This window comes from Phalacrocorax carbo, chromosome 1 (assembly GCF_963921805.1).
Source record: "Phalacrocorax carbo chromosome 1, bPhaCar2.1, whole genome shotgun sequence".
Taxonomy (NCBI): Eukaryota; Metazoa; Chordata; class Aves; order Suliformes; family Phalacrocoracidae; genus Phalacrocorax; species Phalacrocorax carbo.
This window is the reverse complement of record NC_087513.1, coordinates 74358609-74379692: the sequence shown is the minus strand read 5'-3', so window position 1 is coordinate 74379692 and position 21084 is coordinate 74358609. Positions and strand designations below refer to the sequence as shown.

General features: G+C 40.9%; 1 protein-coding gene across 1 annotated transcript in view; it reads right to left on the bottom strand.

Moving 5' to 3' along the window:
* ST8SIA1 (ST8 alpha-N-acetyl-neuraminide alpha-2,8-sialyltransferase 1) overlaps window positions 1–21084 on the bottom strand; it is a 129783-nt gene that overhangs the window by 56027 nt on the left and 52672 nt on the right. The window contains exon 3 of the mRNA XM_064459991.1: window positions 1895–2004. Within this exon, the coding sequence (XP_064316061.1) occupies window positions 1895–2004 (110 nt within the window). The remainder of the gene's footprint in view (window positions 1–1894; window positions 2005–21084) is intronic.

Genomic DNA, 21084 nt, shown 5'->3' with positions numbered 1-21084 from the left:
AATTTTTTTTCTTAGAAATAAGGATTAGAAACTTGAAAACCAGCCAGGTATCAGAAGAACCTATTATAACCACACTACCTAAAGATATGACATGCACCTTTTTCATTAAAATGCAGTGTGCTATGCCTTAGGGTCTGAAAACTGCTGCTTTTTTAATCTCTATGTTGGTACAACTGTGTTTGTAGAAGATACTCGGCAATGATATGAGTTTAAACTCATTAATTAACCTTAGTGATTACAATATATGAGAGAAGATGGCTGCAGTCATATGACAGAGGTTATGGAAATACACTTAGGTGAAATCAAAAACCATGTGAACAGAAGAAAAGAGCAAGGGCAAAACCTGGCATGACATTTCACACTGCGAAAATACTTAAAGATGTTACAAAAATTTCTTTAAAAAAAACTGAAAAATGTTATGCAAGTCACTATTGTGCTCTTTCTCTCTCAGCTCTCAGATTATAGAAAAGCAAATCCTGTCTTCCACCTGCTATAAAAATATTTTCTCCCAGTGGCGTAGTAGCTTCTAACCCAGAAGAACTGAAACATTTTCCATAAATATGGCTGCACATCACTAATACAATACAGCCTGCAGGCAGCTACTGGGATTTTTTTTCCCTATCACTTATTTCCAATTCAAAATAAGTTCTGTACAGATAATGGTTGCTTTACCCTCCCTGGAGAGAAAAGGATTTTTCCAATCAAGCTACAACTGCTGTTTTTTTAAAAAAAGTTTCTATTGTTTTTGTAACTGATCACTCCTACAGCATTTCAATTTCCCATTGCATCTAGATAATTTTACCATGGTATATACCCTGCAGTTTCTTACATTTGTCTGTGGAACACCTGAGGAGTTTTGCAGTAATGGCAATAAGCACACTGCCCCTCTCTCCCCCTGTGCTTTACATCTGCTCTTCTGTGAGTGCTCTAAGTATGTTTCCTTTGGTCTTTAGTTTGTTGTATTTCTTTGCTTTAACATTGAAGGCATTTTTGGTCTTTGAGATGTAAACCAGAAATTACAGTAATACTGTTTGGTTTGCAGCAAATTTTATGGCTTTATAAGAAGCCATCAGGATCTAATAAGGAGACTTGCTAAAGTGGGTGTTCATTATGCATCCACCTCAAACCCCAAAGGAACTCCACTTCTCGTCTCTTTGGGAGCATTCCTCCAGTTTCTCCCCCACAATCTTTCTTGTTCATGTTTAACAGGGAGGAACTAATTTCTGTCTTTCTTCCTTAAAGAATGCAGACCTAGAAAGTGCCAAATTCAATCATGAAAGCAGTAGCTGCTTCAACATCCCTCCTGACAGGTTCTTATAATGTCAGGAAGGCTGGAGGGAAGGGAAATGTGAGGAATCCCAAAAAACCTGCATCAAGGAAAGAGGTTTGGCCTTTCCTCAGACAGTCAGCCAGAAATCAGTCTTGAGGGAAGAAAAACACAGGAGCAAATTAGCTTGTTCCAACTTACTACTTAAGCCTTGCCCCATAAATCAGTACCTACTCATCTTGAGTTCAATAGGTTGCATATGATGGCATTTAGTGTTGCAGAGGACGGAGCACATTGCGGCATGAGACCCTGCCCAACATTGCATAATGAAAGAGAAAAGCAGCTCTTCAGTACGTCTCTGTGACACTGCACAATCTGTCACAACCTTAACCCATCCATCTGCAGACAGCCCCCACACTACACACACACTTGCAGAAGCCAGTCAAAACCCTCTTTTTTGCCTTTCCTCACACTTTTACCCAAATCACTTGTGTAAAGCATCCTGCAAAGGGGGGTGGGGGAAACAAGGCAAATTATAATTGAATAATCACAACTGAATAGCTTTGAAAAGTCCAAGACTTAGCAGGGGTAAGGGGAGACAATGTGTCATTGAGGTTTCTGTCTTACCGCATGACAAAATCTGCTTGATCGATTTGTTTGCCGCAGCCACTCTTTTTCAAGATCCCACCGTTTCCCACCACGGAGCATTTCTTCAGTGGCAGCTGGAAGGGAGTAGCCTAGCAACACAAAACAAGGACCGGTTTTACAGAGAAGAACACATGCATCTTTGTAGCAGCCACTCCTGCAAAACCAGGGAGCTGGCAAGGATCAAAGTGACAAAAGAAAACGGAGAATTAGGAGCTAGGGGAAAAAAAAGTACTGAAATTAGCTGGTAAATAGACATAGGACAGTTCTTATCCCCATTCCCCAAACCAGGACACAACAAACGTGATACAGAAGGTAACAACTCTGCAAAACCAAAACTGTCTAAAGTCCTGATGCAGATACTGACCAAGCCAGGCAGTCAGGTCAGAAAGAGCCTTCTAGCCAAGCTGCAAAGACACAGGAGAAATAATACAACCAGGAAAAAAAGGCGGGGGGGGGGGGTGGGGGGGTGGGGTGTGGAAATCCATGAAAGTGACCTTCCTGAGCTGATATACAAAAGACAGTTCTGGGGAAGAAAGGAAGGAAGGAACAGGGAACGAGGTGATGACAGAAGGGCACTGGGAATCATAAATCACCCTGGCTCCCTCCATGGTTGTGTTGCTGGGACAGGCCACTCTGAAGCCTTAGGCAAAGATATTTAGAGCTTGACAGCAGCTCCTTAAACACTCAGCTGCCCAGACACAGCATAAATTAAAATTAGAAAGGGGTCATTTTAACTAAGCAGCTCTTGTGGCAGTTTAGCAGGACATGAAGTGCAAGGTCAAATCGTCATGCTATCTTATGCATCAAACACAGTCATAAATTAGATCTGTTATAGTCTTCATTCCAGAGGATCTCAAAACTATGGGTGGGACATCTTCCAGTGAGCCCCAACTCATTAACCTTTAGTGAGGTTGGCACAGTCATTCAAACAGCACACAGCGCATCAGTGCAGCATATAAAAAAAAAAAAAAAAAAGGTGGTGAAAAGATGTGAATTTAAAGCAGTGTGATTTAGTTACAGAATGGAATTTGTCTACAGTACAGGAGTTAATATTCTCTTCATGCAAAAAATTGTGCAGGGTTTTTTTTATTTATCAAACCTGTCAAAACCTGACTTTGCAGTAGAGACAAAGTTACTGCACAGGCATCTGAGAATGCAAATGCCTCTGTGACAGGATGCAGGACTGCGAAACAACTCTCCTCTCCAGGAGGACAAGGTAGAATGGTGGCAGCACTTGTCCTCACTTACATATACAGAGCAACATCTGACACTTCATCATGTATTCACCAGGCATTATGACAGCGTACATGGTCCAGAAAACAGACCCAGTGTTATAGCACAAACTCTGTATTTGTTAGGACTTACTTCTAATGTCTTATTTCTTTTCTTCCTTAGATTTATTTGCTTTATCTTCCTTTCTCAGAAAACTAGATTCCATTCAGCTAGTAGAAAGCCACAACCTGCTTTCTAATGAAAAACATTAAAGCATTTTGCTTATCCTAACTCTGGATTAAGAAATGCTAAAGCAGAAAAATAAATTTTACTTTCCTGAGGCCCAGCCACCATTAAGAACCCAGTGAGAGGACAGCGGATCAATACTAAATATGCAGCTGCATTCTTGTCCTGCATCTACCTTCTCAAGAACATTTTTTAATTTACACAGTTATTGAACTAGGAGCATACCTTGACATTCAATGGACATCACATCTCTGAGGTGGCCCTGACCAAATGAGAGCTCACATGCTCAGTAAAGCAAGGGGGAGGGGAATCAGAGGAAATGCAAGAAAGAGACATGTTTTACAGCCAAAGGCAGCAGCCATTAACTCTTGCTTTTAAGAATTGTAGGCAGTCTGCTACATAAATTACGTGGCTTCAGTACATGTTGAGTGGCTTGAGACCCCCAAAATAAATATTTAGGAGTTACTAAATGCTTTGAAATTCTGTGAGTTGCAAACAGTCTTTGGTATTGCTTGAGATGACTTGCTGTCCTTCAAGGGAGCCTCATATTCATGTTTCCAAAAGCACGTGAAGCTTTGAAACTCTTGTTCTTCAGAGAGTCCAAGAAAAAAAAGAATAAGAATCAGGGCTGCCAGGATTTGAAGGAGCCAAAGGAAAATAGAAGGGGCAGATAAAACCACTATGGGATTGTCCCTCTGCCTAACCTTGCAAAGAAATCCACTCGCTCTATGGACATAGGAGGAAAACCAGGCTGAACACCGTTCTCTGTGAAAAGCCACCATGCCCTCAAGAGCCCACAGAAGCTTCTGCCTCCCCTAGCAGAGTACTGAAAATTCAGGACACAGCACAGACATCAGACAGCATCTGCATGCCATCGTTTAGCTTAAAACATTCAACTGACGCATTTTCCAGAAGACCATACTTACAAACTTTCTACAGACATTATGCAAAAGACCTAGTTCCAGTACCATAACAGCGTGGGGTAGGAGGGTTGGGGGTTGTAAAGCCCTAAGGATTAAGTGTCCCTGCTGCTTGGTGGGATTTCAGCTGCTTTGAGTTTAATGAAGAGCAATTGCTTAGGATGACCTGTGAGAAACTGCATTTATCATCTTGCACGTGACTTTTCTTAAAACATTTAAATCACAGATCTGTATTGTTGCTAAGACTGGAGGAGCATTTCAGGAACTCTGCCCTGAGCCTCTTTGTCTACCTGGTCATACACAAATCGTTCAAGTCAAACTCATGTGTTGCCCATAAGCAACTATGAAACATACGGCTCCTTTTCCCTCTTTCAAAGGAAGAGGCTCCTGGGCTTTGAAATGGTTAGGAAATCACCATCCTGTAATCTAGTTAGCAGCAGCATACCCAACCCACTGCAGGATGTTAGTGGGATGGCACACTTCACTCGGCTCCACACCTAAAGGATGCTCATGGGACAGATAGCACAGATTAAGGCACTTAGAGGCTCTTCAAAGCTAAAAAGCTGCGGGCTTCATTCTGTGACTTCCCATAAGCATGCAGACCATTCCTTCCCTTGGGCTGCCCAAAATAGGGGGTGCAAACAGCTTAAGCAAAATTGCAACACAATTAACCAAAAGGTAGTTCCAGCCCTAACACGCAGTAGCATTACTCAGCTTGTTAGTATCCACATCAGCTTTCCGCATCAGTACTGGGCTTTCAAGATGTTTCCCTGCACCCTCTAGCTGTTCCTACTGCTGGCTTGTCAGGGTACACACTGCAGATTTAAGATTGAATATAATATTTAATTAATTATCAAAACCTGGAGTTATTTTTTTTTCCTCTAAGGGTATAAAACATCCAAGATGGACTCCAATAATGAGTTGTTTCCTCACACCAAGTGATCTTATGCTATCTTCATGGTGTGGGTAATCTGCCTTCAAATTTGAATGTTACATTGAGATTGAAGGGTTAGAAGAATGCCACACATGTTCCAGAATTAAGCTGGGTTTACTTTTTTTGTAAAATAAACTTGGGCATTACTTATAATTTCAGTAAGAGGCAATTTTCATTCAAGAGTGTTATATTTTTAAGCTGATGGTGCGATATAGTAAACCTGAGTTTGCTTCTAGGTTTCTATTACCAGCAAAATATGTTTCACAGGACTTATAAAAACCTCCTCATGCTTTCCTTCCTGACCACCCACAATGTAACTGCTAGGCAAATCATCAGTTCATAGTTAACAGCATATAAATTCTCACATTGTGGGGACCCAGCTGCCATTTCTGCTAAATGCTCTCAAAAAGGTCAGTTGTTTTTCTCCTTAGAATTTTAAGCTGGTCTGAAAAATGATGGGTTTGGACTGTGAAGTTGTAACAAAAGCACTTCCATTAATATTAGCTTCCTGAAACTCTGTTCTTTTCATTGTCAACACATTTATTTTCTTCGTTCATAAAATTTTAATGAACAGCCAGAGTCTTGTAGATGGACTAGAAAAACCAGTGCAGCATCGGTTCACCTTCTGTGTTAGAGAAAATGTAAAAATAAATTACCAACTCACCTCCATTTTTAAGCAATCATTACCATAGGGTTTGCAAATACTGTTAACTAAAAACACCTTGCATATTGGAAATAAGTGGGATGAATTCCCTTTAAAAGTAAGTTTCAAATAACTTTAAAAAGGATTTCGTAAGGTGGTTTTTAAAAGGCATCTCCAAACAAAACCAAAGACAGAAAGGCCCCATTGTCTCATTTTCGCTGGTTAACTACAATGAAACTCCACTGATAATCAGTGAAGATGCTCTAGTTCATATTCATGTAAATGAAAGAACCACCTGCACATCCCCCTATGCAATCAATGACAAATAAGCAGACAAAGCAATAGATTAAAGACTCCCAACTGAATATCGGACTAATTTAACAAAGCATCTATCCAGCAATTCACTGATTAGTTTCATCATTCATCTAAGTAGAAATAAATCATTGTCATCAGTTAGAAGAACATTACACAGTACTAACAAAATATAATTTATGTTAGATAATGCTACTCTAATTCACTTTGATTTCATTCTTAGGTTGTTAATGCATTAATTTTTGCCCACTCCCTGCCAAGGACTTTAATCAGCAACCAAGTTCTTACTGGGAAAACAGGAAAAATTACAGTACTCAGCCTCTGATTTAATGCTGAAGATGCCAAAAACACCGAAAACATTGAGAACATAAATTAGAAGAAAATCATTTTTTAAATAAGCATTTTGAATTTGCAAGAGATTATGTGATTTTACTATCCCTTTTGAGAAGGCAGCACCCTGACAAGAAGGGCGTTGTTCCACTGATTTTTTCCAGAGATAGCAAAACCCCGAGAGTTAACGAGAAGCCAAATTCAGCTCTTAATAAAACATTTTCTTGCACCTTTGCATAAGGAAGCAGCTGACACTTTAAAGGATAGCTTTCTGTGTGTCAGCCACAGGTAACGCGGCGTTGGTTTTACACTGTCAGACATGGCGGGGTGGCATATGCTCCTTCTTCATTGTTTACAAATCATCTTCGGTCTGATGGGCCTTTTGTTCCTCCTACAGAGCCGTCAAGACATGACAGCTTGACGGCAACTGGCTCCAAAAAACATCAATGTCAGGGATGGCGTATTCTCTACAGGGGAATGTGGCGGGTGGCTGTGGTTCCCTGCATTTCACTCGCTCCTCTCCGCCAAACTGCTCCAGTCCTGCCCTGACCCAGGCACAGGAGCCCAGAGCAAGGAGAAACTATTGATGGCAAGATAATGAACATCACAGAAGTCAGGAAGAGTTGTCCTTCCTAAAAGGGAGAGGACTGTTCAGCCCACCTCCCACGCTATGCAACTGCAGTGAGACAGCCGACAGTCTTCTTTCCATCCGTTAGAAGTAATTGTTATTTTCTTCGGAAAATAACTGTTTCCACCAAAAAAATGCCCCCAAGCATTTTTAGGGATTGGGGCTTTTTAAGTGAAAACTGAAAATTTTGAAAAATAAAAGCTGGACTATTTTTTTCCAGAAGATTTCCCTTCTACTGTTATCTAAAAGGTCTTGCACATAGTAATTCATAACTTCAGACATTTTCTATCATACACCTATTTTCAGCCTGGTGTTTCTGTTTGTACTTACTGACTGAAATAACTGCACAAAGTTTGAAATGTGTCTAAAATTTTGACAATAATTTAGAACTCACTTTTGTATAGAGAAACAGAAGCAGCATGGATTAGAATGAAAGTGTCTGTGCATAAGTGCTGGAAAGGGAGAAAACCTTTTCCATATCATAAATCTTGAGGGAATTTTGTGGTCTGGTAGACACATGCATTTTAACATATTAAGAAACCACATTGATACTTTACTGGCAGATTTACTGAATGCCATGTAATTCCTAAATTGTTTTGTGTTCACACAGAGCTGTATTACAAAAGCACATTGTTGAAAGCTCTATTTCGCATGCGCAAAATCTGTCAGAATCACAGTGCATGTTCCACTGAGATTTGCTAAATGCGTGTGTTAGCTATAACTCATACAAAATTCTCTATATTCCAATAATATGTGAAATAATGTGTGAAATGTTAAGCAAGAAGCAAGCCAAAAGCCTTGCCTCTATGGTAATGCTGTCACAAAACAGAAGGATAGGTATAAGCCTATTTACAGTCATTTTGTGGAACAGATCAGAATGGAGCTCCTGCCAGACAGATCCCAGGTACGCACCACACTGCCTCTTTATATAAGATAATTATGAATATCAAGAAATAAGCTGAGCATAGTTTTTCAAATTCTGGACTTGGATACTACCAGACCCCAGTATTTGATTACAAAGCATTATTACAGGAAGAAACTGTGACAGTGACTATGAAAACCCTCTAGGAGATAAGAGATCTTAAAATGAACCTCCAGCTACCTTCTCCAGCTTTTTTTTTTTTTTTTTTTTAAAGATTTTCCTTGCTCCACAGAGGCATTATCAACTAACCAATTTTGAAACCTGAAGCTCACTACTTACACAAAAGAGAAGTGGTCCAGAAGGTGCAAGCTTCTCTGTGGCACCATGCAAGGACATCTCAGTCATGACAGCAGTGTCTTTATCTACGACCAAAGTGGCATTAAACATCCAAGCTCATGTAAACTTTGTGCTCTTCACAAGTATGTACTTCAGGCGGTACTGTTTTTCATGAGATCAACATCTCATGGAATACTTATATGGGGACATAGGACTGCAAAAGACCCCTTGGGAGACTGAACGCATTGCTGTGCGGCTGCAGGAAACCTTCTTATACCCAAAAGGATACCTGGGATATTAACTGCAGAGCAACCACACACAAAAGAGAGAATGCTTTGCAACATACCTGCATACTCACAAAAAATATGGAGTACCAGTAACTAGCTGGCAGTCACTTTTAGTTCAAGCTGTACTTTATGTCAGAACTTCAAAACAGTGTGCTCTCTGGTAGCTTTCCACCCAGCAGGAAGTCACTGCAAGTGAGCAGTTGCCGTGAATTAAAAGAACAATTCAAATTGCTGCTGTGGCATTTAATTCACCGGGATCGGCCTTCATACAGCCAGGATAGCACAGTGTGGGGATTATGAAAAAAAATCACGCTGGGAGAGAGTAATGGTTTATTTCAGAAAACAGACTATTGATGGCATATCATAAACAGTATTTTAAACAATGAATACTCTGGGAATGTGAAGGGAATGCTTCTATTTTATGTGACATATATGACAAGGAGACATTAATGGGTGGGAAATTCCAAAGTTCTGGAAGATTTCTGGATCCAAACTTTATGGCCTGCAATGTACTAGGACCCCAAACTATGGACTAAAAATGACAAAAAGGAAATACTGTTTCATGCTTAATTAGAAAAAGGAGCTCAACCTACTGGGGTTGGGGAGCGTGTCTCTTATTATGGAAGATGCTATAGCTTCCAACATTTCCAGAACTGGGAGGCCTCAAGAAGGACCTACGCTTCCTTCCAAATAGTTGCATTCAGATGTTCCATGGAGCAACCCAGTCCCATATAAACTGTACAAAATGGAAAAATAATGTAGCAATTTATTGAAAAAAAAAAGTTTTACCAGAATTTGTAAATAATTCCCTGTGGTGGCTTCCGTAAACACCTTCTCATACACTTGAATAACTCAATTATTTATTTTTTTTTTAAAATCCTGTGTGGTAACAAGGATAAACTTTGATTGATAGGTCGAATCACTAAACTCTGCCTCAAGCCACAGAAACACTCAGCAAATCCTTCCTTTTACTTGACCATCTGACATCATTTTATGCCGTGCCTAGCTTAGAGGAAAACAACATCCATTTTGTGGGATTCTCAGCCCTGCTCTGCTTTGCCAGCACCTCCAGAGGCAGGTACACAACACCCTCCCACTCAGATTTCAACTGATTCAGACTTACATGCTCACACTGTACAGCATTTACATACCAGGCAGCAATTTACCTCCTGGTTCACTGGCACTCCATGACAGAAAGACATTCAGACTCATCAGGTATTCCAGTTGTTGTTTAGTATTGCACCACACTGAACGATTAGCAGCAACCCCTTATCTTTTGGGGTTAGAGACATAATGTTCAGATGCAGTTTCTGAAGGTTTTGCCCATCCTCCACTTTTTCCCTGCTCCTTTCTTAATCTGCTCCAGGTCTGAGCATAAGAGAAAAAGCTAAGTATATCAAGTTGCGTATACCAAGGTTGCATTAATACAATGCTCTAAGCGTAAATTAAAAAAAAAGTGCATTGAAACATTTTTGAGTTTTGAACAGATATTACATGTAAACACGGGTAAGCACAAATCATCGCTTCAGGGGGGAAAAACTACATCTTTAATGTCATGCATGTCTGTTAAACAACAAGAGTAGTTACTATTTTATGAGAGTTTAATGAGTTATTCTGCAGGCCTGGGAAAACGTAGTATAAAATTTTTAATTAATCTCCCGCGTTGCAACGCACAATTTCCTAGCTGAGGAAGTTACTGGATATAGGCACACATTTTAAATTTTATGCATGAAAGTTTTCGTTAAGGTAAATTACTATAGTATTGCAGTTATAGAAATGTGCACAGAAAACAAATAATATGATTGCCCAGTGACAATGTCCTCCAACCCTGACTGTACTTTCTCCCTCAGCGATTTCAGGACAGAAGAATAGCAACGAGCTGAAACCAAAACAGAATAGAGGAAATTGCAGGGTATCTGCTTACTTATGCCTGCTGTAGGAATAAGTAGACAATGCACTCTCATGCTGAATTATTCTCTTGTGAAAGCATAGGACAACACACAGTGAGCAAAGATAGCAAAATATTTGGAAATTTTGCAAGACCAACCATTGTTCAGTAAGGGATACTACTCGCTTATTTTCCCAGCATTACAAAGGATTTCTCAACAGAGTTTCATATATATGCAAGGTTACTGCCAGGACCAAGCCACAGTCAAACACACAGTTCCTAAGCATTTTGAGATCAATCCTAACCCTGCAGAACTGATGCAGGATGAATGTTTCTACAGTCGCATGAGCAGAATACAAAATAATTGTGAAATGCAACAACAGCCTGCATTGAATGTGGGTGGGGGGTAGGAAAGACAGCCCGCAGGATTGCTCTGAAGAAGGTGTCAGGGCACCCATCTGCATGGATGTGGGTTATTTCCTAAAAAGCTCATCCAGCTATAGAAACACAAAATTCCCTAAAATCTTATTAGAAGAACATGGTATATGCAAAAAATAAGGTTAGTTTCAGCTCACAAATAATATAAAGAGCTTCCAATTCTACTTGTATAAAAGACAATAACACTTAAACAAAGGAATGGCTCTTTGAATTCCTGTGGGCCCCTCTGATCCCACCAATATGAATAAGGAGCTGCAGCAAAGGAAATCAGTCAACTTATACAGGCTCCAAAATACAGATTTAATTATCATATAACACACACCGAAGTTTAAAGCTTTGGCTTTTATTTTTCAGGATGTCTTGAAAGCAATACATTTCCATTTAGCTAGAATATTAACCAATGAGCTTCTAAAAAGAAGAGATTCGCTAATCAAAAAAATGTTTCTTGCCTTTGCTTTACCTCTAAATAGTTGAGATGAATCAGTGACATCTATTGAGAATCACTAGTGAAAAGACATCAGAGACAACTAGCAGGGATTGATATCTCTAGGAAATCTGCAATTCCAGTTTGAGCAGAGTTTAAACACTGAGATTGGTTTCTGGCAGCATGAAAGCACTGTTGACTTTCTTAAATACTTGCAGATTTTTTTCTTCTTCTCCATTAGTGAGAAAAATTAAGCCTCTTAAGAAAGCTTAATTACTGTTATAAATAAGGAGGAAATATCTAATTATTTTAAGCCAAATTTTAGACTTTGAAAATTCAAAATTTTACAGAACATATGCAGTTACATTTACCGATCTTTCTTTTGCTAACAAGCAAACAATTCCACCTGTTACCGATTAGGTAAATACAGATAAACAGCAAAGTGAACTACAACAGAGAACGGTTAGCATTCTACAGGCTCTGGTTTTTCAAGGTGTTTAGAAGAGTTTATGGGTAGTGATTGGATGAAAAAGCCTTACGATATTGGGCTGCCTAGAAGTGTTAAGAAAAAAATCCAACACGTAATATCATCTTACAGATACAGTGGGTTCTTTTCAATGCACTATTGAACTGAACAAAACAATGGCATGAATCCAGAGAAGTGACCAATCTCTTTTTTTCCCCCTCCAATAGCACACAGTCAAACCAAATACATAAAATACACTGGGAAATCAGAAACAGTTTGAGGAATCACTAAATGTACCCAGCTCCAAAGAGCCATTATATCTGGACCAGGTCAGAAGCCTGCATCAATTTGTATCTTACACCTTTAGCCTGTCCTTCATCCACAATCCTAGACAGCATGTGAGTTCATTCACGTACTAATACCACAAGAAATGTTGACCCATAAGAGTTGGAAAGCAAATAATAGCCTGCAAAGAAAACAATGCAAAGAATTTTAAGGACTGCACGTAAAGCAAGGGTATAGGTCTTCATTTAGAGTACTATCTTTCTTTAAGGCAGTCTTTCTGCAGAAATGTAGAGCCAAGATTAAAAGGCCTTGCTGAAAAGTAAAGGTGGTTAGCTGCATAACTGGATTTACATATAATGAGTGACTACTCATTAATGGATGTTTACCAAACAAGGAAGCAATTAGAGGAAAGTGCAGTGCGATGTAATGTCATCTCAAAAGGTTATGAAAACAGAAGTTTAGATGTCCAGGGAGGCAGAGGGGAAAAGCTGTTACAATTTCAGAATGAATGAAGTTTCTATAATCTATTTATTTTTTCCCATAATGAAAACAAAAGTCCTTAAAATTAATAGTATTTCACATAGACGCATGAAAGTAATTAATGAACTTGTTTGAATAACTGATCATGAACTGATTTGAATAAACAACAATCCTTTCTATATCAATAATAAAAGAGTAATGTAGGATTAAAATGGGGAAAAGTGTCATTTCATTCTATAAGGGTGTAGGTTCCTCAAAAAGCAAACAGAAGGTGTCATTTGTTGCAAGCCTATACAAAAGTTCGCACAGCAAAACAGGGAGGCTACACTTCAGGGACAAAATCCAGCCTCAGACTGAAGTCTCAGTAGCACACATCAGAATCTGAAAACTAGAAGTCCAGTCAAATTGTGCAGACTGAGGCAACTGCAAGCCTACTGAAAGGCAAGAACAAAATTAATATCACATAAGAGGGGTGCCTTTTTTCCCTGACTCGGTGCTTCCATTGGTTTTCCCATCACATAATTCAGGTAATCTAGTCCAACTTCCTGCTCCAGGCAGGCTCCACCCGCCAAACCTGGTCAATATACACTGTCCCTTACGTGCTTTCAGTGTCTCTGTGCCACTCAGGCACTCTTTGTCCGTAACTTGCCGGATTGCGGGCCTGGGGCGGGGCCGGCCTGGGGCGGGGCCGGCCTGGGGCGGGGCCGGCCTGGGGCGGGGCCGGCCTGGGGCGGGGCCGGCCTGGGGCGGGGCCGGCCTGGGGCGGGGCCGGCCTGGGGCGGGGCCGGCCTGGGGCGGGGCCGGCCTAGCCCTCCGGCCGCGCTGCCGGTCAGGACCCTGGCCAGCTCCGGGCCGCCGCCGCGGCTGCCCCGGGCCGCTGGATAAAAGACCACGGAAATCAGAGCAGCCACTGGCACATCTTTTTCTTTTTTTTTCTTTTTATTTTTTTCCCTAATGTATTGTCAGACCCGATTAATAGTTTTTCAGCTTCCTATTAGACTAAAACTAACTTTATTTTTCACTAAAAGCTATTCTTTAAAAAAAAAAAAAAAAGCAGGTCCGGGATAAACTAATGAACACTGAAATGACTCACTCAGCAGGAAGCTATTAACATAACAAGAATACACTGGATTCATTACTCGCTAAGTGCACAACTCTACAGAGCAGCAAGCTTCTCAAGGTCTGGAGGGCTTTTCCTCCACTTAGTTTTTGGGACTTACTTCAGCCTCTCTCAAACGCTAGCCAGGGGAGAGAGGTTTCCTAACAGTAAATATTTGACCCTTGTGACTTGGAAGAAGTCAGTGACAAAGGACCTGGAGTTTATCAGTGAAGAACACCTGGGTCCCCAACACGGGTGACAGTTCATTAACTAGCCTCATGCTGAACCCACTCTCAGTACTTGCTAGCATATGACACTGACATTCAAACATGACAGATGACTGTGGCTTCTATACATTTTTATACACATATCCTTGCAAGGCTTGTTTCTCTGGATAAGAAAACCACTCCACTCCACTCCTCATACTCATTGTACTTCTTTAGTTTTCATCCTTTTACAAAGACAGAAGCCATGATCTCCCACCCTTTGAAAACTGACTTGTCTGGTTTTGATACTCCCCAAACTTAATCTTCTAATTTTTCTTTTCGTTTTCTTTACTCACATGAGGAATCTCATTGAAAAAGATAGCACAGCCTGGTTGCTGGCTTTTGATAAGACATGTCAACTGTCCTCTAGTTTTGTCTTCCCACAGTATCTGCAAGTTTATTTTTAGAGCTCTCTCAGACAGTCAATTAAAGAGAGATATTCAAGTGGTGTTGCTATCCACTCATGTCTGGATAGCCTTTAAAGGGCAGACAGAAAAAAAAAAGACTGTAAAATGACATTGTGAATGTGGTACATTATATTCCTTCCCAATTGTATTCAGCTAAAAAATGTCACACTTAAAAAAGAGATGCTTTTTCCTCTAGGGATATAATCGCTCAAAACATGACCTGTGATTAGAAAGTCAGATTAGGTTCCTTTCTCTTTTTGTATTTTTACCATCACTAGTAAAGGTTTTACACAGAGTAAGAGCACAAGTGGATCACTTAGATCTTCCATTTTTGAGCTGGTCTCCTGACAGTGCCATTCATGAAACCTGGAAACAAAAGACTATCAGACCATTCCACTGTAACAATCAAGTTAAGAACAGTAAATAAGGGTGTAATGACTTCAGAATATGCAGAGAACAAGTAGATTAAATAGATTCTTTTTTACAGCATCCCTCTTCTACTCCTAATTACATTTTCATGCCTCTCAACATAAATCTGCACTCTTTTTCTCTGGGAACAAACGTGACTCTGCTTGTCTTGAATGGCCATAGACTACATTTTCTCATGCTTTAGCAAGCCATGGCATGTTTTGGGTATTTACCTTCATTGTTTCTACCACCAACACAGACAAGTTGGTCTTGTATATGTACAACATCCATAATAAAGCTTATCTGTCTGGTACATCTCCAAGGTATTTAGTCAAAAGCTGTGGTTGGTTTAACTGTACCAAGAGTTCTCTGCGTACCCACTTGCAGAAGGAAGCTATTTGCCAAAACATAACAGGCCAATGCAGAACTGCACCTGGGCACAGAGGCCGTGGCACTAGCATACTGCTACCACATTCTGGCAATGGTTGTAATGCAGCCCATGGGCCAGAGCTGGAAGCCACATTTCTGACCCACCTCATGCTGTCGCACTGAGAAGAGTACTTTCTGAGAAGTAGCTTTACCAAAGAAAAATTGCACTTGTTTTGAGGGCAGGAGGCTAAGCGCAAGCAAAAGAGGAGGTGAAGAGAAGGGGTCTTGTGCCAACTCCTGTAGTAACATTGCTGATATCACGAAACTTTACCTCTATTATCAACTGTGCTTGCCCCCCGGATTAACAACACTTGGTTTGGTATGAAAGAAGATCAGTTGGGCTGTCATCTTTGCTAAAGGCTAGAGTAGAGAGAACCTGGATGCCCGTAATAAGTTTACTAAATCAGAGGCCTCTTGTGGCGAGGATGGTAAAAACCTAGGACAGCTAATGGTCCTTCTTGATCTGGAGTGAAAGACCTGTAGGCTTTGATGACCGAAAAGGCAACCCAGAAATAAAGATAACGGTCCAGTACAAGATTAGAAGTCCCTAAGCCCCTTGGATATCTAGCAGAGCAACAGCACCACACAAAACTGCCTAAAGAGTCTGATAATAGGGATCAGTTTTACTGTATAGAAGTTCACACATGTAATACCTTATTTTCTTTCCTTTCAAAATCACACTGGTTCATTTCAGAGTTAAATCCCAAAGTGAAACCTTACCAGAACTACTGAGTTTCATTGAGTTTTTACAGGGAAATCTTGGAAGCCTGTGAAATTAATAATCTTTCACAAATTAAGTCAGGATTCAACTGAAAAGCTTATAGATACTAATGAATCAATGGCCTGCATTTTTTATTCACAACAAAGTCTAGTTGCAAAGCTTCAGTTTAAGCAGTAAAGATTTTCACCAAGGTTTCATTAAGCCTGAAGATCATACTTGCAGACACAGCTGACTGGCAGAAACTGCACTCCAAATATTGCAGTAAAGTGAAGAGAAGGTTGTTTTACAACACGATGCTAAAGATAAATTAGCAATGATTCTACAGTAGAATTCAAAATGGGCAAGTCTTTCACATCGAGTTTGGCAAAGCTATGGGTCACAGGCTATAGTATTTTGTTTAAATCACTTCTCCCTCTCCTACTTAAAATTCAGACATCCAAATTCACTACATCAAAGAAATGCTACAGCTCCACTGAACTTGCAGTAATTGATACGTAACGGGACTCTACACAGAGCTACGAGCTCACCGCATACCGAGAGATCTCATACCACAACAGAACAAGAACAAAACCTATGCACTTCAGGGTAGGAGCCATACTCTCTCAGGTCCTCCAGGGGCTGAGACGAAACACCTCCTAAGACCTCTCAAGCCTCAGATATTATGAATGAGAGTCATCCCCAGCATCACATTCCCCCACTACTGTGCCATCAATATACAAGTTAGTCATTCTCTCCTGCTTTAGGACTTTTTATCCCAAATGCACTTGCCTGATAAGAACACAGGAGAGAGAGAAGCTGCAGCGTGACTGCCGCCACAGTCTCCTGCCCAGAGAAACCCCATGAAGTGCCATTCCACACAGGGCTGCAGCCTTGCCTCCCAGAAACCTCTCACGAATATTGCACACGGTCACATCCACTATCTCATGGTACAGTTAACTTCTCCACAAGCACCTCTGCCTCTTCCCACTGAGTGGCCCAGGGAATAGCTCCACGAAGTTTCATATATTGGGTCAGTGAAAGGTGAAGAGATGCCCTTTCCAAGAGCATCACACAGAGAGATGCAAGATTTCAGGCAGCCAGCACTCAGCGCTTCTCCCTTTCTCTCTGCTGTCATGCACAAGAAAGTATTCTAAAATGAAGACACATAGGCAGACAAGACAGAAAGAAAGGTTTTAGCTGAGGCCTGTAGATCTGGTTGATAAGAAGGACAGACCTCTAATACAAAAGCACAAACCCTGGATTAACAAAAAAAAAAAATCTGTAATTCCTACCCAGAAGCCCATGTACATATGGAGAAATACCAAGCCGTCACACAGATATACCTATGAAGCAAGAGTATAATGACAAAAATGCAGTTATAGACTGTAATGGCTGGGAATAAGCATTAAATAGGGAAAATTATGATGAATCAAGCTAAAACAAGCTTCATAAATGAAAAAAATATTGCAATAGTTTTGCAATAAACATAACAGAAGAGCTAGTTGTCATTGCTGACCCAGTAGATGAGCTAATATCCTACACAGTTGATCAGATGTCCAAGAGATCCCAACTTTCATTTTCTCTAAACATTGATGTAATTTATATCCATGTGTATAGCCAGAGCAATGCTTTAAAGAACCTAAAGCATAAAAGTAAAGAAACCCAATCATTCAATTAACAGCCCAAGCCACCATGGGGATAAAAATAGAAATGAAAATATTTTCTCCATAAAATCTATATTTTTCTAAACTGAATTTTAAATTTAGGAAAATGGCTAGCAGTTCTCAGTTTTCTGATTGCAATCAGGATGTGTGTTATATTTCATTTGTTTTTTTTGATTGTTCACGCATTTCAATGATTTGGTAAGGTAATATTTTATACATCTTGTCTGCATGTTAGACCTAGGTAGTAAACTTTCTAAAAATCAATGTTTTAAGCTTATCATGATGTATTTTGGCATTGCATAGTTTGACAGGCAAAGTCAGCAGTTCTGAAATAAGATACCTTTTGCAATAACGAGTTACTGGAACTCGTTACTGAGGTATGGTAAACGTTCCATCCAGACGCAGCAATTGTGCTGTAGCACAGTAACTGCAGCCTTATAGAACTAACATGCTACAGCTGAAGCACCACTGCTGTACTAGACTGAGAAATCACCAGATGCAACCCTACAGCTTGAGTTACTCGGGAGGTCAGGCTGGGTCATAAGGGCTCCTGCTGCCTTTAAACCTGCTGCACTGGAGATAATGACAACAGAGCACTTTGCACCTGCAGGTGTCAAATTATCTGAAGAAAGATGTTAAGAAGTGTGGCCAGTAGAATAATAATTATTATCACACGTATGCTTGGGATCTGATCTGCAAGCAGCCTTTCCATGGCACTCCAAGCACAGGCAATGGCGATTCCAAACCCCAGAGAACCTATAGGCTGCAATATAGCCTCCATCGTAATTGATTTATTTTCTGATCCTTCCCTCAAATTAAGGTTCCTATTCCCCATTCAAATGAGGCTATCACAAATGATTCCCGAGAAGTCCCAAAGGAGTGGGAAGAATATCAACGCACAGTGCAAATTGCTCTTAACACACCGCCAAAGTAAAAAATCATTTTTACTCAGCTCATCATTTTTGCAGAGACAGCTTTTTTCTCCCTCAATTAAGTAGCTAGACATCTGTTGAAGGCAAAACATAAAGATATAGCAATCAAAAGATGAATTTTAAAGTACAAAACCGTGTTTTTTACATTTACTCCTTCTGACAGAAATTTGGAGTGCAGTGCCAGTAAATGGTAGTTAGGCATATGTTAGTGAAATGACAAAGACCCTGAAAGCATAATTTCAGAGAAAAATGCTTGTTGAAAGAGAACTTCCATGAATTCCAGCAGAAAGGCTACTCATCAAAGCCACACACATACCTGACACATTTTTGCAAGTTATACTGTATTTAGCTTCCTTGAAAGTACAATAGTAAATGGGTTGTTAACCTATTTGCCAGAAGATGGAAGAAACCTCTTAAATTTACAGGTAAAAGGGCTATTAAATGACTGAGTGCTGTCAAATTAGGAATGCTGTACATCTTGGATTTTCTGTATTTACTCAATTTTTAAGGAGATTTCAAAAATGATCCATACCTGCCCTATTAATGATATTTAACAAAATAATTTTATATGGTTTCCAAAAATCTGATCTGTAGAGCATTAAAACAAAATCAAATTTACTTTAAAATGCCACAGACAAATGTCATCACACACAGATACACAGAATTGTATAGGTTGGAAAAGATCATCAAGTCCAATCGTTAACCTATATCACTGGCAGTTCACCACTAAACCATACCCCTAAGCACTATATCTAAACGTCTTTTAAATATCTCCAGGGATGGTGACTCAACCACTTCCTTGGACAGCCTGTTTCAATGCTTGACAACCCTTTTGGTAAAGAAATTTTTCCTAATATCCAATCTAAACCTTCCCTAGCACAGCTTGAGGCCATTTCCTCTCCTCCTATTGTGTGTTACTTGGGAGAAGAGACTGACACCCACCTCGCTACAACCTCCTTTCGCGTAGTTCTAGAGAGCAATAAGGTCTCCCCTCAGCCTCCTCTTCTCCAGGCTAAACAAACCCAGCTCCCTCAGCCACTCCTTACAAGACTTGTTCTCCAGACCCTTCACCAGCCTTGCTGCTCTTTGCACATGCTCCAGCAACTCAATGTCCTTCATGTACTGAGGGGCCCAAAACTGAACACAGTATTTGAGGCGTGGCCTCACCAGTGCCGAGTACAGGGGTATGATCACTTCCCCCACCCCTGCTGGCCACACTACTCCTGATATAAACCAGGATGCTGTTGGCTGCCTTGGCCACCTGGGCACACTGCCAGCTGTCCATTAACACCTCCACATCCTTTTGCACCAGGCAGCTTTCCAGCCACTCCTCCCCAAGCCTGTAGCGTTTCATGGGGTTGTTATGACCCAAGTGCAGAACCCGGCTCTTCACCTTGTTGAGTCTCACACAGCTGGCCTCAGCCCATCGATCCAGCCTGTCCAGATCCCTCTGCAGAGCCTTCCTACCCTCGAGCAGATCAACATACCTGCCAAACCTGGTGTTGTCTGCAAACTTACTGAGGGTGCACTCGGTCCTCTCATCCAAATCATTAATAAAGATATTAAACAGAACCAGCCCCAGAACTGAGACCTGGGGAACACCACTTGTGACTGCCCACCAACTGGATTTAACTCCATTCACCACAAGTCTTTGGGCCCGGCCATCCAGCCAGATTTTTACCCAGCGAAGAGAACACCCACCCAAGCCGTGAGCAGCCAGTTTCTCCAGGACAATGCTGTGGGAAACAGTGTCAAAGGCTTTACTGAAGTCTAGGTAGACAATGTCCACAGCCTTCCCCTCATCCACTAAGTGGGTCACCCTGTCGTAGGAAGAGATCAGGTTAGTTAAGCCTTTCATAAACCCATGCTGACTGGGTCTGATCACCTGGTTGTCCTGTATGTGCCACATCATGGCACTCAAGATGATCTGCTCCATAGCCTTCCCAAGCACTGAGGTCAGACTGACAGACCTGTAGTTCCCTGGCTCCTGCTTCTGGTCCTTCTTGTAGATGGGCATCACATTTGCTAACTTCCAGTCAACTGGGATGTCCCTGGTTGGCCAGGACTGCTGCTAAGTGACAGAAAGCGGCTTAGTGAGCACTTCTGCCAGTTCCTTCAGTACCCTTGGGTGGATCTCATGTGGCCCCACATACCTGTGTTTGTCTAGGTGGTATAGCAGGTCACTAACCATTTCCCCTTGGATTATGGGGGCTCCATTCTGCTCCCCGTCCCTGTCTTCCAGCTCAGGGGGCTGGGTACTGGGAGAACTACTGGTCTTAGTATTAAAGACTGAGGCAAAGAAGGAGTTAAGTACCTCAGCCTTTTCCTCATCCTTTGTCACTATGTTTCCCCCGGCATCCAATAAAGGATGGAAATTCTCCTTAGCCCTCCTTTTGTTACTAATGTGTTTATAGAAACATTTTTAATTGTCTTTTACTGCAGTAGCCAGATTAAGTTCTGTTTGGGCTTTGGCCCTTCTATTTTTCTCCCTGCATAACCTCACTGCACCTTTGTAGTCCTCCTGAGATGCCTGCCCCTCCTTGCAAAGGTCATAAACTCTCCTTTTTTTTCCT